Below are 27,152 nucleotides of genomic sequence, written 5' to 3' on the forward strand. Positions count from 1 at the left end.
CTATAACTCTGTGTTGCTTCATGAGAAGGCGCAGTCTATGTTTGGATATTACCTTAATAAAAACTGAATTGCTTTCAACCACAAGCCTGGTTCCTGAGTCCCATCCTGGGCCTGACACTTACCAAGAAAAGCCTATGAGTACATCCAAAAGATTCATAGGGTCGCCATAAGTCATAATCGACTTGAAGGCATATAACAACAACTAACTTACTGAAAAATGTTTATAAACAAATAATTCTGCATGCATGTTTCCATTGGAACTACTTGTCACTAAGTGCCAGTATTCAGAAAAGTAGCCAGAGATACAATTTCTCCTGCGGATTCATCCCACATCTTCAGAAACACAGAAGAGGTTTCACCTTGCACTTGTTAAGGGATGTCTCTGAAAAAACTGTCTCATAAGAATCAGATTTCTTCTCTTGTTTTTATTGTTAAATATGCCTTTGTGTTTAGATCAGGCCTCAGGACAATAATGTACCACTTGGGAATGAAGATGCAGCCCAGGAGCCCAGCACTGGAGGCCAAGATGGAGAAGACCTGCACGGCTACCATGTATTTCCCCTTTGTGCTCAGGTAAGTGGGCACAAAGGAGATCCAAACACTGCAGAACACCAGCATGCTAAAGGTGATCAGCTTGGCTTCATTGAAGGCTCCAGGCAGCTTCCTGGCTAGGAAAGCCACTGTGAAGCAGATGGCAGCCAGGAAGCCCAGGTAGCCAAGAGCAACGTAAAACATGGCAACAGACCCTTCATTGCACTGCAGGATGATCTCTCCAGGCAAGGAGTGCATATCGGAATCTGGAAATGGGGGTGAACTGCCCAGCCAGATGGTGCAGATGGCAATTTGGACACCAGAGCAGGAAATGACAATGGAGTTGGCCACACCCTTCCCCAGCCATCTTCTTGCTCTGTTCCCTGGCTTTGTGGCCAGGAAGGCCAGCACCACCATGATGGTTTTTGCCAAGACAGAAGAGACGGCGACTGAGAAGATGATGCTGAAGGTCATTTGTCGGAATAGGCAGGTCACTTTCCTTGGCCTGCCAATGAAGAGGAAGGAGGACAAAAACGAAAGCAGGAGGGAGCCGAGAAGGATGTAGGAGAGGTCCCGGTTGTTGGCTTTGACTATTGGGGTTTCCTTGTATTTAATGAAGTTTGCTAAAACAAAGCCCGTGGTTAAGGACAAGATCAGGGCAAAGGAAGCCAGGAAGATCCCCAAGTCTTCCTCATAAGCCAGGAAAGTGGTAATCTTGGGCACACATTGATCTTGGTTCTTGTTTGGATGTTGACTTTCTGGACATTTGATGCAAAAATCTGCATCTGCAAAGAAGAGGAGTAATATCTAGCTTATATCCATCCGTGCTGCTTTTCATTTACAGAAATTATTACCAATGTAATAATGTAGTCCATGCTCTATGAAAACATCTATTACTAATGTTATTGATCAGGAAAAGCCTGGGGGAACAGGTATGTCTTCAAATGGTGGTAAAAACACCTCACAGTTGGTGCTCGTATGACCTCATCTGGTAAAACAGTGGGCACCACAGTGGAGATGGTTTTCCTTCACGCCTCACAGTCATTCCTGCTCCAAGCTCTGCAGATATCTCTTGATTTAATTGGAACTGACATCATAAGCCATATATATATCTATATTTCATATATGGAACAGTTATGAAATTAATGAAACTCGGGACAGAACTCAGGCCTCCCAAATCAGCTTTTGACTCGAGTTGCTAGTCAAAAGGGATCATGGGCCATTCAGTTCTATTTCCTGCAAACACAAACTGAGTACTCCAGAGTCCCCTAGTAGTCCAGAATCTGAGCAAGCATGCCCATATATCTTATCCCTGCGAAAGAGCCTCCTCACAAACTCCGCTGCGACTCTCCACAGAGTTTTCACCAATGTTTGTAAAATGAAGGGAACAATTCTAGAATATGGAGGCAGTTTTCCTGAGACATCAGTGGTATGAAAAGGGTGGCAATGCCCTTAATATCCAGTATGACACTCGTAAGAGGGACCTTATTGGACAAAGTTATATGAGACATTTGTGCCTAGAAATAGCATCAGAAGTTGGAGTTCATGATGCCTCATGTGTGAAGATTAGCCAACACTCTTCTTCTGGGCTCATTTTAAGAAGGGTTGGATATAAACCTAATAAATAAGAAAGTTTGTGCTGTCAAATGCCCAGTTCTCAGGATTTTCTACTACTCAATGCAGGCTTCTAAATGTCTTGAGATATGACTTTATGCACAAAATATGCTGCACACCCAAGGAAAGTAAACAGGTGTGTTGAAGCGGCATGCATTTTGCACATGAATTATAAACACATACCACTGGGCAGTTCTAAATTTTCCATTTAAAAAGCTCTGGTTGGCTGAGTGAACCTTTGCCCTCTTCCCCCAAGGTGCCCCTTTTCTCTGGAGTCACCCACCTTCCTGAGTGGAGATGGTCCCTTCCGCGCAGGGAACGCAGTCGTAGCAGCAAAGTGGCTTCCCTTCCTGAACCACCTTGATGAATCCAGGGCAGCAGCTTTCCACACACCTGGAAGGGGGCAGGGTCTAAGCACAGAGACAAGGAGCACCAAAGGAATTGTGTTAGGGTGGCTTTATCTATGGAAATGATGAGATGCGGGTTTGGAAGAACCCTGGGGGAGCACCTCTTACAGGTTTAATTTGAAGCTTGTCACTAAATTTTACCCCAAACTGAAACAGCTACATTGTTGCTTCAGGCTGAGGTGGCCTCAGTGGCACAATTGAAATTGCTGCTCATGAATGCCAGGTCGGTGAACGGTAAAACAATGGCCATTCAAGACTTGATCCTGGATGAGCATGCCAACCTGGCTTGTATTACAGAGACCTGGTTGGATGAAGCTGGGGGGGTGTTAATCTCTCTCTTCTTTGCCCGCCAGGTTTCTCTGTGCAGCAGCAGGCAAGACCTGGGGGGCGGGGAGGTGGAGTTGCAGTGGTCTATCATGATATTTATTTATTTATTTATTTTTATTTTATCTCCTCTCTCCCATGCTATTTAATATCTATATGAAGCCGCTGGGGACAATCATTAGGAGATTTGGGCTGCAGTGTCACCAATATGCGGATGACACTCAGCTCTATCTCTCGTTTAAATCTTCGCCAGAGTTGGCTGTGGAGACCATGTCCAAGTGCCTGGAATCTGTGAGTGGATGGATGGGAAGGAACAGGTTGAAGTTGAATCCCAATAAGACCGAGGTGCTCCTTGTGGGACACAAGGGAAGGTTGGGAGATGTTGACCTGATGTTCAGTGGGGTAAGATTGCCCCTAAAGGACCAGGTCCGCAGCCTTGGGGTTGTTCTTGATTCCTGGCTGTCCATGGAGGCTCAGATTTTGGCAGTGAGCTGGGCAGCCTGGTATCAATTACACCTCATTCGTAGGCTGCAACCCTACCTCCCTGCTCATCAGCTCCCACTGGTAGTACATGCCCTGGTCACCTCTCGTTTAGACTACTGCAATGCGCTCTACGTGGGGTTACCCTTGAAAACGGTTCGGAAATTACAACTTATACAAAATGCTGCGGCTCGACTACTTACAAATTGTCGCCGCCGGGAACACATCACTCCAGTGTTATTCGATCTACACTGGCTTCCAGTTATTTTCCGGGCTCAATTCAAGGTGTTGGTACTAACCTTTAAATCCCTACACAGTTTCGGACCAGTTTACCTGATGGAGCACCTCCAGCGTCACCAATTATGCCGCCCGACAAGATCAGCCACTCAGGGCCTTCTCTCAGTCCCACCAACTAAAACAGCTAGGTTGATGGGGACTAGAGAGAGGGCCTTCTCAGTGGCGGCCCCCACTCTCTGGAACTCCCTCCCGTACGATCTTCGGCATGCCCCTTCCCTGAATGTTTTCCGCAAAGCCTTGAAGACCGGGCTTTTCAGACAGGCCTTCGGGACTTCCGGGGAGGGTTAATTTTCAGGACTAATTGCCTATTACTCTGAACTGTTATCATTCCTATTTATAGTTTCCTTGTTATATTGTATTTTATGTGTATTTTATTGTGCTGCATTTACTGCAACTGATTTGTACGTCGCCTAGAGTGGCCGTTGGCCAGATAGGCGACACATAAATTATATTATTATTGTTATCATTTAAAATTTTATATCCCGCCCTAGTTCCCAATTTCGGAATTCAGAGCGGCGTACAATAAACGTAATCCCAAATTGCTAACAACATAAAACAAGAGACCAAATCATATAATAGTATTATCCCTAAAAAACAACTGTATCAGCACCAATTAAATATCAAAAGCTTGTTGAAATAAAAATGGTTTGGTCTGGCGTCGGAAGTCAATGAGAGAAGAAGAAGACCGTATCTCAGGTGGTAAATTATTCCAAAAAGGAGGGGCTACAATTGAAAAAGCTTTCTTTCTGGTAGCCATTTGACGAACAGAGAAGGTTGATGGAACAATGAGAGTATGGTCATTTATAGATCGTACAGGCCGATAAGGTTTATATTCCGTAATGCGATCTGACAAGTATGACGGCGCTAGACCACGTAAGGTTTTAAAGGTTAAAACCAGAATTTTAAACTGATAATGAAGACCGATGGGAAGCCAGTGTAGTTGGAAAAGAAGAGGCGTAGTGCGAGCCCGCGGGACGGTTCTCGTGATCATTCGGGCTGCTGCTCTTTGTACCAACTTTAGCGGCCGTAGCGAACTGACAGGAAGACCGACATATAATGAGTTGCAATAGTCCAGCCGTGAAGTTACTAAGGCCTGGGTCACTTTTTTAAGATTAGACATATCTAGGAAAGGTCGAAGTTGGCAAACAAGTCTTAGTTTGGCAAAAGCCGCTCTGGAGACAGCCGCAATCTGAGGTTTTAAAGTCAGGGTTGAGTCCAGGATTATACCTAAACTACGGACTTGGGTCCTAAGTGGAAGAAGAACTCCATCTAATAAAGGTAAATTTCCAGCTTCTTGAGTAGGATCTTTTCCGATTAGAATAACTTCTGTTTTTTCTGGGTTGAGCTTCAGTTTGTTTCTGTTCATCCAGTTCTGCACTGCAGCAAGACATTGATTAAGAGGGTGGATAGCCTCTTTAGTGTTCGGTGGAAAGGAACAGTAGAGCTGGGTGTCATCCGCGTATTGATGATAATGAATACCGAATTCTCTAATGATCTTACCTAAAGGTCTTACATAGATATTAAACAACATCGGGGATAAAACCGAGCCCTGTGGAACACCATATTGTAGTGGCCAGGGCTCTGAATAATACTCCCCGAGGGCAACCTTCTGGGACCTGCCTTCTAAAAAGGAGTGAAGCCACTGTAAAGCCGAGTCTCTCAGTCCTATTTCAAAGAGACGGTCCAAAAGAATGGTATGGTCGATCGTATCAAAAGCAGCCAATAGATCTAATAGGATTAGTAAAGACAAATTGCCCTTATCTAGTTCAAGCCGAAGGTCGTCAGTTAGTGCAACTAAGGCTGTTTCTGTCCCGTGGTTTGGCCTGAAGCCTGATTGGAAGGAGTCGTAGTAGTCGGAGGTGTCAATAAACGTTTGTAGCTGCATAGCTACGACTCTTTCGATGACTTTGCTCAGGAAAGGCAAATTTGACACTGGACAAAAGTTGTTTAGCAAAGAGGAGTCCAGAGAGGGTTTTTTTAATAATGGAGTGACTATTGCTTCTTTCAGGCATTCGGGTAAGCAGCTTTGTTGGAGAGACGAGTTAATAATTACGCAAAGCCAACTGGCTAGTTGAACTCTTGATGATTTTATAAGCCATGATGGACACGGGTCAAGTGAGCAGGTTGTAGGCTTCATTACATTTAATAACTGAGGAATATCGGCTAGTTGAACAGGGCAAAAGGTGGAATATATAGTTGGACAAACTGCTTCGGACATACTAACAGTAGAGTGTGCCGGTTCACCTGTATCTAGAGTAGAACGAATCTGGACAACCTTAGCCTCAAAGAATGTGGCAAATTCTTGGCTGTGAGCTTGGGAATGGGCTATATTAGACACAGGTTGTGGTATATGCAAAAGGCCATTCACTATCCGGTACAGCCCTTTTGATTGACTTCCAGCTGAGGCAATTGCAGTCGAGTAAAAAGATTTTTGAGCTGCTAGTCTAGCTGAAGCGTATGTTTTAGCCGATTTCTTAGCAAGAGCTTGGTCGAATGAACTCTTAGTCTTTTGCCAACGCCGCTCAAGACACCGATAAGAATGCTTCATCTTTAGTAGATAATTTGAAAACCAGGGAGCTGATTTAGATCTAGTCCCTTTCAGTGGGCGGAGGGGAGCCATTGCATCCACTGTATTTGTCATCATATTGTTCCACGTGTTAATCAGAATATGAATTGGCTCTCCCATGTGAGGAGCTGGGTAGTCAAGAAGTCTGGATACAAACGTATCTGGATCTAATAGTCGTCTAGGATGGAACAATTTAGTAGTGGTCAAATTCTCAGAGACAGAGAGCATTGCTGATAGCCTAAATTGTATCAAATGATGATCAGACCATAGTAATGGAGAAATGACTATATTGTCTATTTGGAGGTTATTTTTATCTGAGTCTGGCTGGAAAATGAGGTCTAAGGTATGGCCTGCAATATGGGTAGGGGCCCTTATTAATTGTTGTAATCCCAGAGTGGACATCATGATCAGAAAATCCTGTGCTGTTCGTAAAGATGGAGATTCTGTATGGATGTTAAAGTCTCCCAACACTAAAAGCCTGGGGGACTTCAATAACAGTTCTGTAATTAAGTCGGATAACTCAGACAAGGATTTCATTTGAGGATGAGGAGGCCTATAAATCAGTAAAATAACAATGGGATCCCGGTGACTGAACTTTAAACAAAGAGCTTCAAAACTGGGATGATGCTGACAGGGAAGTCTGGATAAAGGAATAGATTCACGATAAACAAAAGCTACCCCTCCTCCTCGATTGCCAAGTCTGGGTTGATGATACCATTTCCCAGACCAGGTGCCCTATCCCACAGTATCCAGAGTTCAAGTGTCTGTATCTGAAGTTGAGTGGTCGAGACAGGGATCCTGTTGGTGTACCGCCCACCCCTCTGCTCAACAGTCTCCCTTCCTGAGCTAGCCGGGGTGGTCTCGGGGTTGGTGTTGCAGTCCCCCCGGCTTGTGGTGCTAGGGGACTTCAACATCCATGCCAAGGCCGCCCTGTCTGGAGTGACTCAGGACTTTATGGCCTCCATGACAGCCATGGGTCTGTCCCAAGTAATATCTGCCCCCACTCATGTTGCTGGCCACACCCTGGACCTTGTTTTCTGTGTGGAGTGGGATTATGGTGATCTTGGTGTGGAGGAACTTTCTGTAGCTCCGTTGTCATGGACAGACCACTACCTGGTTGGGTTTAGACTCACTGGGACTCAGAACCTCTGCAGGGGTGGGGGACCGATTAGGATGGTCCGCCACAGGAGGCTGATGGATCCAGATGGTTTTCTGATGGCTCTTGGGGATTTTCCTGTCACCTCGGCAGGCGATTCTGTCGAAGCTCTGGTTGACCTCTGGAATGGGGAAATGGCCAGGGCAGTGGACAAGATCGCTCCTGAGCATCCCCTCTCTCGAAGTGGAGCCAGACCAGCCCCCTGGGATGGAGACTAGAATGACGTTGGTGGAAGACTTGGAATGACTCTGATCGAACACGGGCTAGAGCCTATTTGAAGGCCTACTCCGTGGCAGTATGGGCAGCAAAGAAAGTGTTCTTTTCTGCCACTATTGTGTCTGCGGGGAGCCGTGCAGCTGAGCTGTTTCGAGTGGTCAGAGGTCTTTTACATCTTGGCCCCCGTAGGGATAATATAGAACATTCAACAGACCGCTGCCAAGAATTTGCATGGCACTTTGCAGATAAAATCACTCAGATTCATTCCAACTTGGATGCTACAGTTGATATAGTCTCAGTGGATGTAACTTTGGCTCCTGCCTGTCCAATAATAATGGATTCTTTTCAATTTGTACAGCCCGAGGATGTGGACAGGATCCTTGGAGAGGTGAGAGCCACCACATGTCTTCTAGACCCCTGCCCTTCCTGGCTCATTAAAAGCGCCAGAGAGGGACTGGCTGAGTGGGTGAAGGGAGTGATCAATGCCTCCTTACAACAAGGCAGAGTTCCAGTGTGCCTAAGGGAGGCAGTTGTGAGGCCTTTGTTGAAAAAGCCCTCCCTGGATCCCTCCATAATGGATAATTATCGCCCAGTGTCCAATATCCCATTTTTGGGCAAGGTAATAGAGCGTGTGGTGGCCTCCCAACTACAGGGATTCCTGGATGAAACAGAGTATCTAGATCCATTTCAGTCTGGTTTCAGGCCTGGTTATGGGACGGAGGTGGCTTTGGTCGCCTTGGTGGACGACCTACGCAGAGAACTGGACAGGGGGAGTGTGTCCCTGTTGGTTCTGCTGGACCTCTCAGCGGCTTTCAATACCATAGACCATGGTATCCTTCTGGGCCGCCTTGCTGGGATGGGACTTGGGGGCACTGTTTTTCAGTGGCTCCATTCCTTCCTGGAGGGACGAACCCAGAAAGTGGTGCTGGGGGATTCCTGTTCGACTCCTTGGCAGTTGGCCTGTGGGGTCCCTCAGGGCTCAGTTTTGTCCCCCATGCTATTTAACATCTACATGAAACCACTGGGTGAGGTTGCCCAGGGGTCTGGGGTTCGGTACCATCAGTATGCTGATGACACCCAACTCTACTTCTCCTTTCCACCTAACTCCAAGGAAGCTGTCTTGGTTTTAAACTTGTGTCTGTCATCAGTGGTGGACTGGATGAGGGTAAACAAACTGAAGCTTAATCCAGGCAAGACAGAGGTGCTCCTGGTCAGTCAAAAGGCAAATCAGGGAATAGGGATTCAGCCTGTGCTGGATGGGGTTACACTCCCCCTGAAGACTCAGGTTTGCAGTTTGGGTGTGCTCCTGGACTCAGCTTTACATTTGGAGGCCCAGGTTTCTGCAGTGGCCAGGAGTGCTTTTGCACAGTTAAGATTAGTGCGCCAACTGCGCCCGTTCCTTGAGCTGTCTGATCTGGCCACAGTGACACATGCCTTAGTTACATCCCATTTAGATTACTGTAACACGCTCTACATGGGGCTGCCTCTGAAGACTGTTTGGAAACTTCAGTTGGTGCAATGTGCTTCAGCTAGAATGTTAACTGGGGCTGGTTACAGGGACCATATGACTCCCCTGTTACAAAAGCTCCACTGGTTGCCACTCTGTTTCCGGACACAATTCAAAGTGCTGGTGATGACCTATAAAGCCCTATATGGCTTAGGTCCAGGCTATCTGTCAGACCATATCTCCCTATATGAGCCTGCCCGGGTCCTGAGATCCTCAGGAGAGACTCTTCTCTCAATACCCACATCCTCACAAGCCACGACTAGTGGGGATGCGAGATAGGGCCTTTTTGGTGGCTGCCCCGAGGCTTTGGAACTCCCTTCCTAGGGAATCAAGAATGGCCCCCTCCTTGCAGTCCTTCCATCGGCAAGCAAAGACTTTTTTATTCCAACAAGACTTTGGAACTGAAAGCTGTTAAGGACAGGACTTAAAGGGTGCTGCATTGCTATCGTCTAATTGTATTATTTTTAACTGAGTTTGAATTATTTTGACTGTATGTATGAATGGTTTTAATACTGTAAATTGTTTAATTTGATTTTAATCCAGACTTTTGTATGTTTTTAATTATATATGTACTTTTATCTGGAAGCCGCCGTGAGTTCCAGTTTTGGAAAAAGGGCGGGGTAAAAATAATGGTAATAAATAAATAAATAAATGACTAAATTCATGCCCCAATAACTTCACAACTGTACTGTTGCAATAAACTCTACATGGGGCTACCCTTGGAGACGGTGCGGAAGTTGCAGTTTTTGAAGAGTGCAGCTTCCAGGCTGTTCAGTGTGGAACAAAGAAATGGGAACCTGTGTCACTGAAGCTGGGGGTGAAATTTGATTCATTTTATGTTGAAAGGCAATTCTACTTAACCATGGCACTCATCCTGCCCTAACATGGTTTGTGTGGGCCCCCAAATACCCCATTTGTCATATTTTAGTCTGCTGCCCACCCCTGAAGTGAATGAATAAATAAATAATAGGCAAAGTGGTTACCCCCACACCTGAGTTTGAACTAGACCTGGGATAGTTTTCCCATCCAATCTGTTTTCATTCACCAAAGGGGAGGGGAGGGGGAAGGATGATATATTTTCAGAAGTTGGGGGATGGTTAAATTTCCTTGAAGGGTTTAAGTGAGGGGAAGTTAGCTGTTATCCATGCACGTGAAGCTCACCCTGCCCTTTCCTAGAATGTTGCTGTGAAACCACATTGTAGACAACATTGGTTTCTTGGAACATTTCAGAAATGCTCGGAGCCTCGCACTGCCAAATATGAGGAATTTTCCTTTAGAATTTAAATATGGGAGGTCCTGGGGGAGCTCTTGGTCATCTCATCTAGTTACTAAGGGAAGTGATGCCCTTGAAATATACTCCCCCCAAACAGTTGAACCCACCATATAACACTTTCACTGGGACCAACTGCTAGATCCTGAAGAATTTACTGACGTTGGAGTTGTCAAGCATTTGAAGGCAGCCCCACACAGATCATCCTTCACTTATTAGAGATTAAGGGATGAGAAATACAATGAAATGTCAGACATGATTTCCCCCACCTGGTTGAGCCACTTGGGCCACACAATGGCCTCCTGGTCGATGGTGAGCTGTAGGTCTGGGGATCCCTGTCTGTATAATCTCCCAAACTTCACCCTGAGGATGGACCCATTGGGAAACACCACCCAGTTGCCGATGTCCAAGTCGGCTGTGGGTTCCCCATTCTCATCCAAATACATTCCAGCCATTGAAGAATTGTAAAACTGGGGGGTTCTTAGGAAAGGGTGGAGCTGAAAGAGAAAGAGCAGCATTTAGAATATGGGTAGCCACACTGGTTATCCAGGTTTTCCTATTTTGTGCAAGGCCGGCACCAGGCATGAGTGGGCCCTTGGGCACCAGACTTCAGTGGGCTCTTGGTTCTCAGGCAACACCCCTCTGATGCAGCTGGAATAGCCTTAAATAAGCCTACCGATAAAAGAGAAAAAGCAGGGGGTGGCTAGCATCCAAAAGAGGGACCAAAAAAGGGGTCAAAGACCAAGATGCTGGAAAATAGGAACTTTTGTTATAGATAAAACCCAACGCATTTCAGCCTGTTATCTGCGGGCTTTCATCAGGGGCTATGGAAATAAAAGGAGTTGCCATGGGGTGCCCCATGGCTCCAGAAATAGCTAATCTCTTCATGGAATCCTTTGAAGAGGAAATCAATGTGGTCTCTGGTACTTTTGCAGAACAATTGTTGGGATGGTGGAGGTATATAGATGATGTCTTTTGTATCTGGAGGGGCTTGGTTGAAGATTTAAAAAACTTTTTTGAATGGGTTAACAATAGGAGTTCGCACATCCAATTTGATTTCCAGCATAGCATGGACAAGATTAATTTTTTGGATTTATTGATAACAAAAGAAAATAATCATTTGTGCACCACAATGTATAGAAAACCCACAGATAGGAATACCTATCTTAGATATGACAGTTTCCACCCAAAATCCCTCAGACAAAATCTACCTCATGGACAATTCCTAAGAATAAAACGAAATTGTTCCTCAGAGAGAGATTTCTTGGAACAATCACTTGTCCTAAAAAATCAATTGATTAAAAGGGGATATCCGTCCCATGTTATTGACAATAATTTTGAGAAAGTTGCTGATAGAGAACGCGTTGACATTTTACAGAAGACAGCACCAAAAAACTCTGTTTGTCTGAAATGCAACCTAACTTTTGACCATATCACTAGTAGGTTGCAGAGCAGCATAAAAAGACACTGGCACATTGTACGCCACATCCCTGGTTGTCAAGAGCCACCTTTGATCTCTGTTAAGAGAACCAGGAATTTGAAGGATATCCTAGTCAGAAGTGATTTCAAGGTAAATTTGTATCCAAGCGCAAAGGTCCTTCCAGGTACCACTGCACCCAGGGGTCACCACCCCTGTGGTCACTGTGTTTTCTTCAGATACACTTGCAAAATGACGGAATTTACCAATCCAGTCAATCACAAAAGACACACTCTGAATCACTTTTCAACTTGCAACACTTCAAGAGTCATTGACGTGATACAGTGTGGCTGCTCAAAAATGTATGTGGGTCAGACTTCAAGAATGATTAAAAACGCATAGGAGAGCATCTTAGCAACTTAAGGAATAAAAGGATGGGAGCCCCTCTAGTGGATCACTATAGCCAATGCCCACATTCCATAGCCGATCTAAGATTTTGGGTTTTGGAGAAGGTGTACGGAGAGAATGAAGATATTCTATTAAGAAAAGAGTTAGCTTGGATTTTAACTTTAAAAACAATGACCCCTAGTGGGTTATATTAAGATTTTGAGCTTCTCCCCCTACTGTAAATTTTGAAAATTTCCCTTAGTCCCTCATTTGTTTCTTGCATCCAGGTGTTAGCTGTTCCTCACGCTACTGGGAACATTATTGGTTGTTCCCTGGCACCTGGTTGGCCACTGTGAGAACAGGATGCTGGACTAGATGGGCCACTGGCCTGATCCAGCAGGCTCTTCTTATGTTCTTATGTTCTTATGTTATTGTATTCACCTGTACTTTGCTTTGGACTGTTTGTGTATATATACAGACAATCCAATTGCATCACTCATTGAAACATTTGATTTTGACACAGTACAGAAAGCAATTTGCTGGTCTTATAATCTTATAAGCCATTATGTGAGTATCAGATTGTCCTAAAGACGTATATGTACTATATATGTGTGTATGATTTTATATGTGTGTAGAGTTAACTTGTCCCTTTTGTTTGATTTACCATAGCCCCTGATGAAAGCCTGCAGATAACAGGCTGAAATGTGTTGGGTTTTATCTATAATAAAAGTTCCTATTTTCCAGCATCTTGGTCTTTGACCCCTTTTTTGGTTCCTTAAATAAGTCTACCCCCACCTCTTGCACTGCTGCATCAGTATGGTAGGGCACTGCAGGCACACACCTGCCATCATCCAAGATGGTGGCAGGGGCATCGACCCCTGCTGACAAGGCAATTCAGCAAGTGGGGCGAGTGGGCCTATTTAAGCTCACACAAACTGCATGAGGGTTTTGCCTAGGAGGGGGGAGCTCCTGCTGCACCATCCATGGTAGAGTTAGGCCATGGGGTGGACCCTTGGCTCCAAGACCACACCCCTCTGATGCTGGTGGTGTGGGCTTAAATAGGCCCAGCCAGCCCATCTCTTGTGCTGTCACATCAGCATGCTAGTATGCTCCATATGCACACCTGCCATCACCCAAGGGCCCACATCAGCAGCATGGGGGGTGTTGCCTGGGAGGTGGTGCTCTTGCTGCACAGTCCATGCTAGTGTTGGATCACAGGGTGTGATTTGCAGCCTGGGGTAAGCCTATAAATTTAGGAGGGGTCCTTCCTAGCTTAAGGGGCACTTGGGCCTGTGCCTGGCCTGGCTTCTGGCTAGACATGCATAATTAGTGCTGTAAAGTATTGTATTTTTAATCTGTAATTAACTGAGACTTAGTTAATTTCTTACCTAAACATCAAATTGTACAGGGTAATTAAATTTGTACAGGTTGATTAAAATATGTTACCCAACACACAGCTATGATCTGCTCTCCAGAAAAATAAATACATGAAACTCTGCTATATAAAAGTGGAAAAGATATTTTAAAGTTCCCACATTTTTAATTCTTTATTTAACAAGATTTGCATACTGCTTCATCAGCGGAATCCTCTAAGCGCTTCACCAAAAATATGATATTTGTAATACCAATAAAGGCAACCAAGAAACACAACCAGATGTAAACAGTTGTCAAAATATAGACAAAATCTTCAAACACATCTTTTCTCAATAAAAAATTAAAACCTTTGCAGCATATAAAATGAAAAGTTATTTTTAATGCAAAACAGAGGGAAATGCAGATTTGCAACAATATTAAAACATCAGAAATGTATATACTGTTGATACCTACTCATGATGAGCACATGAGCCACCCAGATGCCTACCATGCTCTGGTCACATGTCAGACCCAGCAGGCAAGTCAGCAGGACCATGGCTAGCTCTAAGGGAGCAACTTCCTCCAACAGATTCTGGAAGCAGACTAGGACCTTTTAAGTTTCTGTCCAAGGGCTACTAAAATGTAAATGTACTGCCTTCAACTCGATTCTGACTTAGGCACACTAGTCGCTTCAAAGGCAGTGAGACTGTTTGGTCTGGCTGCAGTTTGAAACAAATCTGCCCACAGCTTTAAGATTGTCCTTTTCCCACAGGTATTGTCAGTCCTTTTGGGACTGTGCACAGCAAAGCATGGGGCCAGTCACTGTTTCTGCCTAAGTTACAGCAAAGCATTTCCATTAGACACACCTTGGAGTGGCAACGGGATGATCTACCAAACAGTTTTGAAGTCAGTGTCAAGCTAGCATCAAGGAAAAACACATCCAATCACAATGTTCCCTTATCTTGGAGTAAAAAAGGGCAGATTTTGCCTAAAGTCGTGTGCCCCCAGTTTTAAAAAAACAGAGGTGGAGATGCACTAAAACTGGAACAACTGCACTTGGCTCTACCGTAGGCTCCATGGCCTTGGATAGGAATTCAGAGCCTTCAATGGCCAATGCTCTGGCCCAAAGAGAGCCACTCCTCCTCTGTTCCATGGCCTCCCTCCTGGTGAGTTCCTTGCACCACTGAAGAGGGGAAGGGTGGTGGGAGGCATATGTTTCTCAGGGAAAGACAGCTGTGCTGTTTCAGGTGACATCAAAGCCAGCACTCCAAAGTCAAGTCTTAGGGACAATGCAAAAGCCAGGTCTCAGGAAGAGTCCATGATCAAACAAGGGGGCAACACAAGAGCTAAATAGATCACAAAGATGGTGCCACCACTACACCACAGGCCTGGGTCTAAGAGATGATTTTGAGCCACCTGTCCAACAGCCAGTGGCTTCTGGTCGATCCATGTCACCTAGGTTTCAGCACCAGGGACAGCTCCTTGGAAGCTATGACTAAAATCCAGAGTAGATTTCACAGCCCCACTGAGATGGTGGCACCAATGTTGACAGCCTCAGGTACAGAGGTCTTCAGATCTCAAGCACCTTGCTCAGAGCTCTGAAGTTGATCTGGCTCCTTAGCTGGTGGCCCTGCAGCTTTGCACTGGAGTCAAGGGCCCTAACAACATCTTGAGGATCCAGTGAAACACACACTCCCTTAGATATACGAGAGAGTTTGGTGGAAGGAGGGAGGTGCCTCAGGGGAGAGAGGCATTTGCCAGTGTAGCCCCCCAGTCAGAAGGGAAGAAGGCTTAGGGAGGACCTGTGCAATGTCATCTCCCCTGCACAACAGAACTCCATTGAACGGGGTGGGGGAAGGGATTTAATCCAAGCGGACCTCTGCAGGCTAAGGGGGAGTGCTGCCAGTGATGGCGGCTGTGTCCTTTGAGGCCACAAAGAGGGACCGATCCAAGGGGTTTCCCACCTAGACTTGTAAGATGGCAGCTCTCCACAACACCTCACATTTTCTCCGATTATAATTCGAAGACAGTCATTTTGGAATTGTACAGCCGGTCACCATGTTCAGCAGTGTGCCTGTGATGAAAAAGTAAATACCTGCCATGACTCTAGCCTGTGAACTTCCAGCTTGTTTCCACCTTCCATTGCTCTCCACTTAGATCTAGATGAATACGCAAAATCTAAAGCATGAGCCACAGCTTGGACAGTGGTATAAATCCAGTAGCTGTCTAGAGAGAGGACTCTTTCTAGATCTTCTTGGGGCAACATCTCCAGGTTCTTTGTCTCTCTGCATCTTGTCCAGCCTTTCACCGACAATGCATGCTTTGAATATGAACACTTAAAAGCTTTCTCCAGAAACTGCTTCATAGCCATGACAAAAGGGACAAAATCATCATCGTTTATCTTTTTATTCATCTCAATAAAGAAGGAAAAAATACCACGAATGTGTTGGAATGATGAGAGAGAGTACATTAGGTCAGAGGAGATGTCCCACATAGCTGTTGTGATCCAGACTTTCCCTTCAAAGGATTTTTTCCCTTTGTAAGATAATACTTGCATGATTACTATCCCCTCGAAAACATGTGCAGTCTCTGCATAGTAAACAAATACATGGACTTTCCCCCACTTTTGGAATGCAATATGATTGATCTTTACTTTACTTGTGTCTAGTCGTGGGAAGCTTTCTGAGATGGCAACACAAATGCCACTCCTGAGGAGCAGAGGCGTCAAGGTCCTCATGAACCTCTCTCCATTCTCAGTGTCCATAGCAAGGAGACCAATGAACGTCCACCCGAAGTGCAGGAGCAGCTTGACAATCCCTGGGTACTGGGCATCTTCTTTGGGGACCATCTGGTAGAAGAAAGGGAACTGGGTCTTATCGCTCAGAACAGGAGAAGCAAAAGCATAACTGACCTAGAAAGGAAAGGAAGATGGGTGGCTTGCTCTGTTTTGAATCAAGGCACAGATATTTATTACACCAATATGATTATTAAGGACTGGAAAGATCCTGGCTGAGATGAAGGTGCCATTAGGGATGGTGGAGAAATTCATAAAAATGCATGCATTCATGTAATAAGACGTGTTGTATATCAGGGGAAATGGTGAGCAGAAATGTGTATAATTGGCTGATGAATTTTCATGAAGTTTTAAAAAACCAAATTGCTGCAGAAATGTGGAGAGTTGAACTTCAGGAAATGAGATTGACAGATTCATCCATCCCTAAGTCCCATCTCTTGCAATCACCTTTGTTGGGGACAGGTTTCCCCTTGTAGTATATTGGGTAATCCCTTTTTTTAAAAAAAGAACCAGAGCAAGATGCTCTGGAAGAGGAAATCTCAAGAGGGACTGCCTAGTTTTGTGAATAGTATGCATCTTGCCCTAATATACTTGTGTGAGGGCTCAGGCCTGCAGTCTGTCTCCAGTCTCACTTTGGACATCCACCCCACTCACCTTTTGAGTAATCTGGAGAGATTGTGAACTGTGAACTGAACTTCAGATTAGAAAAAGGAGAGAAAATTAGATTGATAGTCTTGGGGACAGGTTTTCCCTTGTAGTATTTTGCACGGTCACTTTTTATAAAAAGAACCCCAGCAAGATGCTCTGGAAGGGAAATTCCCAAGAGGGACTGCCTAGTTTTGTGAATAGCATCCATCTTGTGAGTCCTCAGGCCTAGAGTCTGTCTCCAGTCTCACTTTGGACATCCTCCCTACTCGCTTTTTGAATCATCTGGAGAGATTGCAAAGGGGAATTCAGCTCAGCCAGCAAATGCCCCACTCCCTCTCCATTCCTACCTGGGGGATCTTATAGATGCCCAAGAAACCCGAAATCTGGATGGAGATTTCAGTGTCAGCCCCTTCAAGAACCGCCAGTAAATTATTCCATCTTTCACAATTGTAGTTTGGAACATTTGTCTCCCCAGTAGACAGCAGGTCTAACAAAGCATTGTACGTCAACCTTCCATGAAAAAAGTTCTCATGGATGCTGTAGCCCAGGGTGATGTTGGGTAAGAGCCTGGGATTCTGGTTGATCTCCTGAATGGCAAACAAGAAGGAGAGGAACTGCCAGTACTTTGCCGGTAATTCCCTACAAGAATACAAATATCACATCATCATCGTGAATTCATAAAATATAAACAAGTTAGATTCTTGCTTCTCTGATAACATAAACTCTGGATTTAATTTCTAGAACTTTGCTTATGCTAACACTGCTCCAGAGTCAAAGCCACAAGACAAAATGCCAAATTTTCCTTGATGGTGTGTGTGTGAGCACAACAGACACATATAAATTACTGTAGAAATGCAGAGAACTGAATTTAAAACTGGAAAAAGGAAAAACCAAAAGAACTGAAATGGACCGATTTATCCATCCCTCCTGCCTGAAGCTTAGTAGAAAGTTCACCAGTGACGTCAACTGATAGGAGGTGGGCGTGTTTAGGGAAAATGGCCTCGGGTGGCACATTGGACTCCCTGACATGCCAAGGTTGGCCCAGGGACTGGAGCTTCCCTCCTCCTGGCACTGACACTGGCAGTGCATTTTGTGGAAAAAGAAGGTGCTGTTACTGTGACCCTGATAAACATGTTGTGAGTGCCAGCACAAAATGGATATCATGGGCAGCCAAAATAAAAAGTGGTTGTGATGAAATTTTGCCAAATGTGCACATTATATGCACATTTCTGCAAGGCAATTTCCCTTATACTATACATTTTGCATGTTATATTTATGAAGCAATGCATTTTACTGTTCATTTTACCCTAGTATATGCACGGGTGGAGAACTGCAATGCAGAATTCTGAGAGGTGAGAATTTTAAAGGATGGCTGCGCTAACTGGGATAAGTTTGCCTTTAAATGCGAACTGAATCCCTAGTTATAACACACATCAAGTGATACCATAGCAGATGTACCCCAATGTAGATGCAATTCACCTACAAACATACACAGAAGTTGACATCACACACAACCCTCCCCCAATTCTCCCACTGCCTCTCCGGGGTGCCTCCCCTCTGGCTGTTCTCCCTGGGTGAACACTACTTGGCTGATTCCTTTGCCTCCAGCTCCACACTTTAAATGGATTTCAGCCCTTTGGGCAACCCCGTCTAATTTCCAACCACTGACCCTCCTCAAACCAAAGGAAAGTGATGGGGAAATGCACAGGAAATTGTAGGATAACAATCCACCACCATATAATGCCAACACTTCAGAATTAATTCTCAGCAAACTGTGGCTGTTCTCTAACCTCCCTGCAAACTCTGTGCAAAATAACAATTTGAATGAATGCTCAAGAAACAGGTTGTCTGGCTGGAAGCGGTCTATAAGAGTTTATTTCTTTGAAAAGTTATGAAGGGCTGATACGGTGCTTAATTGCAGCGTGGACTTGGTCCAACTTTACTAGAGAAAAGCTGCAATTTGGCAACATTTTCTGACATAATGGGCACCTCTGGAGGGGAATCACAAGTAGCAGCAAAGAGAAAGTGCTCTGGCCTTCTCCACTTGCAAAACCAAGAAACAACGACCTTAGCCCCAGTCCCAATATCTGTTTACAGGGATGATTATTATAAAAGTTACATCCCACTCTTCCTTCTGAAGGAGCCCAGGGCAGAGAACAGGACAAAAGATTAAAATATTCTAATAAATAATAGCAGATAAAAACATTTTCCATCCCATACTATCCAGGTTGCAAAGAACAGTCTCCTACAGCTATCAAATGCCTGGGTAAACAGGAATGTATTGAAATTCCTTCAAAAAGTCAATAATGTTGGAGATGGATGCCCTTCACTGGGGAAGACATTCCACAAATGTCCACTGAAAAGTCTCTGTCACAGGTCATCACCAACCTGGCCTTAAATAAAAGGGGATGGGTCTGTATATTAAAGCTTGTCATTGTCCTATGCTATATTTAGCTGTTGGAAAGGGACCTAGAAAAGGCAGCCTAGAAAATCAATAATGCCTTAGCACTGATGCATCCCCCAAGTCTCTCCTCGAAGGCAGAACAGGACATGAATTTAGTAGGGACAGGAAAGGTCCTAATAATCGGGGATGATGGGAGTTCATGAAAACGGTAGCAAGTGGAGCTGCAGTCACTCCGCCCCCTGAAATTGACTTACTGGTTAAAGCTGGTAGAGGGAGGCTTGTTGAAGACGTGTGGATGAAATAAAGCTCTTGTGGCCGAGATGACCCCGCCAATGAGGTGGTCTCCTGGCCTGTAATAATTGAATGGGTCTATCTCATCTCTCTCCAAAGTCAAGGGGCATTTTGCCTTCAGCATCCCACAGTCTGTATAAGGCAGCAGCAGCAGCAGCAGCAGAAACAGAAGCAGGACCATTCCTTTGTGGTTCTTCCCCTCAACTAAAAAGAACCCTTAGATCAAGTCAAACCATTTTTGCAAGGTTGAGTGGCTTTCCTAGTGCTGATGGAGCCCAGCCAAGACTTCACTTCTGAAAGGGATGGAAGTCAACCTCACACACACACCGTCCTCCTCACCTGCCCTGAACCAGCCCCTGATCTCAATGGCACAAGAAATATTTATTTATGAGTCTTTTCAGACTCAACTGCAAGACGTCACCTCATGTTGCTCTTGATTCTGAGATTTATTTTTGCAGATTCAAAGGCCGTCTGTGAATAAATCCCTGGGGCTTTGGTGAGAAGAAGATTTTAAAAAATCACTATGATTTTGATAATTATGGATGGGGAATGGTTTGCAACATCCTGAATGCTTTACGTGGCTCCCTGCACAGATGCATGGCTGGAGAAATAAACCTATTTACAAAACCTCCCAGATGTGGCTCCAAACTCTGAGAAGGATAACAGATGGGGAAACTGAACATGTCTAATGTTGCTGATAAACAAGAGGCAGGATCAAGATTCTTTTTAACCCATCTCTGGTTTGTAAGCCAAAATTGGCCTGCCAGGAACCCACCCACCCCGATTTGGCCCATTGAGCTCCTTTGTCCATGCGATGCCTTCTGGCTGTACAAACAAGATAATTGGGGTGGTTGATGCACCCCTCAAACCAGAGACAGAAATGAAGGTCATTTCTTTTGAGAATGTCTTCTGAGTAGACCTCCTTAGGCTGACACAACTTCATTCTTACTCATGCTCAGCAGACCACCTCCATGGAGCCTCTGGCTATTTTGAAGACCCCTCTCAAGAAGCAGCTCCTCAGGTTCGCATCTTTCATGCTTGGGGCTAGGGGTGCCCATTGACTCCTCACTAATTTGGTGAGCAATAGTATCTGCTGCTAATGTGCTCAACAAAGATTGCCAATTGATCCTACTAGCTGTCTTTAGTCATAGGAAAAGCAGGGAGGCATAGACAGGCATCCCTGAAGGCACCACTGCCTTAGGTCCTGGGTTCAAGGCATATAGGGCCTGAAATGTCAGCACCAGGATCATGGGAAGCAGCTGGTGGCAACCAGTGAATAATGATTATTATTACCAGTGAAGTTCTCTCCATTTTGGTGAGAGGTGTTCCCTGTGAGCTGCCCCTGTTAAAAGTCTTCCAGCCACATTCTGTACTAGCTACAGTTTCCATGGGATCATAGAAACAGTGAATCGTAGAGTTGGCTCTTACCATATATGGAGTGAGATTTGCCAGATGTCCAAACTGGATTTTGAAACAGAAGAGGTACCAGAGATTATATCAGAAACATATGTTGGATAACGGAATGGACCAAGGAATTTCAGAAGAAAACCACCCTGTGCATTCTAGATGACACAGCCTTTGGCTGTGTAGATCATGAAAAACTATGGAATGCTTTAAAAGAAATGGGGGTGCCACAGCATCTGATTGTCCTGATGCGCAACCTATACTCTGGACAAGAGGCTCCCGTAAGAACAGAATATGGAGAAACCAATTGGTTCCCCATCGGAAAGGGTGTGAGACAGGGGTGTATTTTATCACCCTATTCATGTAATCTATATGCAGAATCTATCATATGGAAAGCAGGATTGGATCAAGATGACGGAGGTGTGAAAATTAGAGGGAGAAATATCAATAATTTAAGATATACAGCCGATACCATACTGCTAGCAGAAACCAGTAATGTTTTAAAACAAATGCTGATGAATGTTAAAGAGGAAAGCAGAAAAGCAGGACTACAGCTGAACATCAAGAAGACTGCACCCACACCCACCCCAACTGCACCCCCACCACACACGCAGTCACCCACCACCCCAATGAGCACTCACCACACATGGGCAGATGCTGAAAGACTGTCTACTGAAAGGCATCAAGCACAGAAATATCACCGCAGCTCTGGCACAGGCAACAGCCAGGCACAAAATCAAGCTCCATGGGCGACCCAGAAACACCAGAGCACATTGTGAAGATCCCACCGCTGGCTCTACCTGTGATACTTCCACCAGGGCCACCACCTGTCAGGATCTCAGTTTTTATTTGTTCTCTCACACGCTCTAGCACAGATCTCACAAGATCCCACTGCTAGGCGGCACCACCAGTCACTCCCTGTAAACAATACTGCTAGAGACTTCGCCTTAGTCTCCCTATGGCTTGTTACTTTGTGTCTGGGTGCCCTTGCTGTCCACAATCCCCTTGTATCCTTGTCTATAAAGCATACAATCCTGGGTTGCTCTGGATACTTGACGATGTTACACTTTCTTCACCGCTGCCACCATTTATTTGATACAGTTTCCCTCCAGCCTTGGTAATTACCCTGCCCTTCCTTCTGGTCTGTGTATTCCCAGACAAGGATCAGGTTTTTGGTAAACCAATAAAAGTATTTATTTGATAACACCAGGAAATAACAAGATTACTTTAGGAATGTTCAACAAGTGTATGGTTTCATACATCGTCACTCTTTATGTTTCCAGTCATATATATTCTGCCTAAATACCAGCCAAATATAATCCAACCCACAACCAACTCAATCCACACTCCACAACCAATTGCCAATGGAGGAGAAAATGGGGCTTAGGAACTCACCAAATTCCTTTCAAAGATTAATTAATACTGTTTTAAGATGCATGTCAGATTTTGCTGTGGCATACATAGACGACATAGCTATATTCAGCAGGTCGGTGCCTGAACATGTTCAACATTTAACAGTGGTGTTGGAGGCACTTAAAAAGGCTGGTTTAACCATCAAAGTAAAAAAATGCCAGTTTGGGTTATATGAAGTAACTTTAGCCCTGGATTGCTCTTCCAACTCCATCTGCCAAAATCCTTTGCATAGATCTATTGTGGAGATGATTGTTGCTGCCCCCAACAGTTCTAACATGGTGTCTACCCTAGGCATGGGGTACGCATTTGGAACTGTGATTTTATTTATAGCTCTGTAATCAATACAAAATCTGATTGTCCCATCTTTCTTTGGTACCAGCACTATACCAGAAGACCAGGGACTAATTGATTCCCAAATCACACCCAACTCTAGCATATCTCTTACTTCCTTTCTGATTTCATCCAACACTTTTCCATTCACACAATAGGGGGTAGATTTAATTCGGGATTGATTTCCAGTGTCAATAATATGTTTTGCTACACTGATTCCACCAGGTCTAACATTAAAGAGATCCTTATGTTTGCTCAGAACACTTAGGATTCCCCCTTTACCTCATCATCCACCTCCTCTGCTTTGCTTTCTTGTACCAAGACTGGCAAATTTGGACCACTCCCTTTCAGCACTCTGTCAAATCTTTCTGTTAACCCATTGGCATCTGGATGATATGTGGTTGTCTTCAGATGTTTCAACCCACAACTCTTCCACATACATTGCATCACTTCTCCCATAAATACACTGCCTTGATCAGTCAAAACCTCATGTGGAAAAACCACCCTCATAATTTTTTTCAGCAATGCAGCTGCCACTACAGGGGCTTCCACTGACCTCAGGGCCTCAGCATCTGGGTACCTCGTTGCAAAACCCACCACCACTAATATATATTTCCTGCCATGCCTTGTGAGTTTAGAAAAAGGACCCACCAAGTCTATTCCCACTCTATAAAATGGTTGTCCTATGATAGGAAGGGTCTTCAATTGAACTTTTGTTTTTACTCCGCTTTCCCCCACTTTTTGGCATATCATACAAGAGGAACAGTACTGTTTGGCATCCTTGGAAATATTTGGCCAATAATAATGCGCGGTCAGCCTTTTCTTTGTCTTTTTTATTCCAAGATGCCCTGAACAAGGAATATCATGTGCCATGTCTAGCAATCTGGGTCTGAATTTGCTAGGCACAATCAATTGTTTAACTGGTTCACAGCAGTTCTCTCTCTCTTTAGGTAACCACAGCCTATACAGTACACCATTTCCCCACACAGTTTGATCCCTCCGGGTCTCTGTAAATGGGATTCTTTGTGTAAGGGCTTGTTCCTTTATTGGATTCAAACTGCTATCCTTCTCCAACTCATCCCTGAACTGTTGTGTTTCTGCAGTAGAAAACATTCATAGCAAAGTTTCATTCACTCCAGACACACTGGGTTGCTATGGCGACCTCAGGCTCAGCTACAGGTTCCATCCTGTTCTGTTCAAATAAAATGGCTTCTGCTGCTTTACCAAGTTTTGTCTGGTCACCACATAGATTTTTCCTTGGGATCCCATAACATCTCTGCCCAGAATTACAGGTTCATGTTGCTGGGCATTGATACCCACTTTATAAGTCTCCTCCTTTCCTCTCCAGTTCAATTTCACTAGGCCATGGGAATGCTTTCTGGCTCACCTCTCACACCTTGGATTACCAACTTTTCCTAAATGCTAATATAACATTAATACCTAAAGAGGAGCAGGACCTAACCAAAACAAAAAATTATCGGCCGATATGATTTTGGCAGAAAGAATGAAAATAATATTGCAACAATTTATTCAGGAAGATCAAGCGGGGTTTCTACCTAAAAGACAATTACGTGATAACATCAGAAATGTTTTGAATGTGTTGGAATATTTAGAACAACGAAATGATAAACAAGCAGCTTTGATCTTTTTAGATGCTGAGAAAGCATTTGATAATTTGAATTGGAAATTTATGTTTAAGGTCTTGGAGCAAATGGATTTTGGAGACAATTTTATAAAATGGATTAGATCTATTTATACATCTCAGAAGGCACAGATAATTGTTAATGGGGGTTTAACGGACTCATGTGAAATACAAAAGGGTACAAGACAGGGATGTCCGTTATCTCCCCTTTTATTTATCTTGGTCTTAGAAGTGCTGCTTAGAGATATAAGGCAAGATAAAAGGATTTCGGGAATAACGATAAAAAAGAGGAATATAAATTGAGAGCATTTGCTGATGATTTGGTAATTATATTAGAAAATCCTTTGGAAGGAATTAATGCATTGATGGACAAATTAAAAGAATTTGGACCGTTAGCAGGATTTAAGATCAACAATCAAAAAACAAAGATGTTGATGAAAAATTTATCTTCAAGGGAACAAAAAGAGTTGATGGACAAGACAGATTTTAAAATAGAGGAAAAGTTGAAATATTTAGGTATAATTATGACAAATAAAAACTCAAAGTTGTTTCATAATAATTATGAAAAATTATGGACAGAGATTAAGAAAGACTTGTTAAGATGGGATAAATTAGAATTGTCATTAATGGGCAGAATATCCATGATAAAAATGAATGTATTGCCGAGAATGATGTTTTTGTTTCAAACAATACCTGTAATATCCTCTGATTTACCTTTTAAACAATGGCAAAAAGATATTTCTAAATTTGTTTGGCAGGGAAAAAAACCAAGAGTTAAATTTAAATTATTACAAGATGCCAAAGAAAGAGAAGGACTGGGATTACCAAATCTGAGACTTTATTTTGCTGCCTGTTGCTTAGTCTGGATAAAGGAATGGTTTTTATTGAGAAATAAAAGACTATTGGATTTGGAGGGCCATAATCTGAAGTGGGGATGGCATGGATATCTATGGTATGATAAAGTAAAAGTTAATGTGGACTTTAATAATCATTTTATAAGACGTTCTCTGTTGAAAATATGGAATAGATACAAACCAAGGTTTTATTCGAAAATACCATTATGTGTTTCAAGTCAAGAAGCATTTTACAGAAGAGAAATGGCCGGAAAAGAGAAATGGTTAACTTATCAAGAACTATTAGAAAATGTGCATGGAGAATATATAATGAAAGAGAGAGAGCAACTGATAAAGGAGGGATATAGTTCTCAATGGTTTGCCTATTTACAATTGTTAGAAAGATATAAAATGGATAAGAAAATGTATGGGTTTGAAATAAGTAAATCTGATTTTGAAATAGGTTTGTGTACAAATGATGAAAATATAATTGCGAAAATGTATAAACTCTTGCTGAAAATGGATATGGAAGAAGAAGAAGTAAAAGAGTGTATGGTAAAGTGGGCAAAAAATTTTGGTTATAATATACAAATGGATCAATGGGAAAATATGTGGAAAAAAGGCTTGAGATTTACATTATGCTATAATCTTAAAGAAAATTTCTATAAAATGATGTACCGTTGGTACATGACTCCAGAAAAGTTGTCAAAAATGTATAGTAATGTTTCTAATGTTTGTTGGAAATGTAAACAAGAAGGATCATTTTATCATATGTGGTGGTTGTGTAAACAGACAAAATTATTTTGGGCACAGATAGGTAGGATGATGCAAAAAATCTTAAAGATAAATATTCAGTCAAAGCCAGAATTTTTTTTATTGGGTTTTATGGATAAACAAATAGAAAAGAAATATGGAAGAATAATATTATATATGATTACGGCAGCAAGATTATTATATGCACAAAAGTGGAAAATGGAATCAACACCAACAACAGAAGAATGGCTATTGAAATTAATGGACTTAGTAGAGATGGATAAATTGACATGTTTACTTAGAGAAAAAGCGACAGATACATTTCTTAAGGAATGGAAGCCTCTCTTAGACTTTTTGTTGAAAGATAAAAATGAAATGATGATAATGGGATTTGACGATTAATTAAGATAGACTATAGAGAAAAGTGATCTTGTATGTATTTAGGGACAGGTTTGATATATATTATATACTTATAGCTGATCTGTGACAAATCGGAAGTCAAGTTTTTTATTTTCATTTCTATTGTGTTATTTTTTTTATTTTGTTTTTGTTTTTTATGAAAATTTGAATAAAAATTATTATATAAAAAAAAAAAGGATTACCAACTTTTCCTGAGGTAAAATTTCTTCAGATCTTATCAAATCTGGCCTCAGTAAGGTCTGAGCAGCACCAGTGTCCAGCAAAGCCCAATATTTTGCCTCTTGCACACATACTTCTTCTCTCAAGCTTGAGTCAAAATCTTTCTGCTGGCCCGTTGCTGGGCCTTGCTGGGTTGGTCTTGCTCCTGCTCTTGCCTCGTTTTTGCTTGGCTTGGGCTTCCTGCTGCTGCTGCTGCTGCTGCCGCCGCGGCGTGTGTGGGTCCTGCCTGCTTGCTGTCACCGGTTAGAGTCGTCTGGGCTGCTTCTGCTGCTGTCGCCTGTCCCGCTGGCTGTGGGGGTCCTGCCTGCCCGTTGTCGCTGTCGCTTGGTGTCGTCGTCATCGCCTGTTGCTGCTGCGTTATCCCTGTGCCTGCTGTGTTCCCGTGTTGCTGCTGCTGCTGGTTTGTTGGTTGCTGGTTGTGGGTCGTTGCTGCGGCCGGGCAACGTCTGCCGCTTGCCGGGATTGCGACTGGTCAT

At 43.6% G+C, this 27,152-nt stretch overlaps 1 protein-coding gene across 1 annotated transcript; it reads right to left on the reverse strand.

The window, feature by feature from the left end:
- Positions 1-405: 405 nt before the first annotated feature.
- LOC133379061 (vomeronasal type-2 receptor 26-like) lies at positions 406-27,152 on the reverse strand. Its single transcript, XM_061613670.1, has 6 exons — positions 26,917-27,152; positions 17,315-17,606; positions 16,179-16,373; positions 10,638-10,865; positions 2,429-2,555; positions 406-1,316 (listed from the first exon to the last, which is right to left on the reverse strand). The coding sequence occupies exons 1-6, from the start codon at positions 27,150-27,152 to the stop codon at positions 406-408; spliced, it is 1,989 nt and encodes a 662-aa protein (XP_061469654.1).

The sequence above is a fragment of the Rhineura floridana genome, chromosome 3 (assembly GCF_030035675.1).
Source record: "Rhineura floridana isolate rRhiFlo1 chromosome 3, rRhiFlo1.hap2, whole genome shotgun sequence".
NCBI lineage: Eukaryota > Metazoa > Chordata > Lepidosauria > Squamata > Rhineuridae > Rhineura > Rhineura floridana.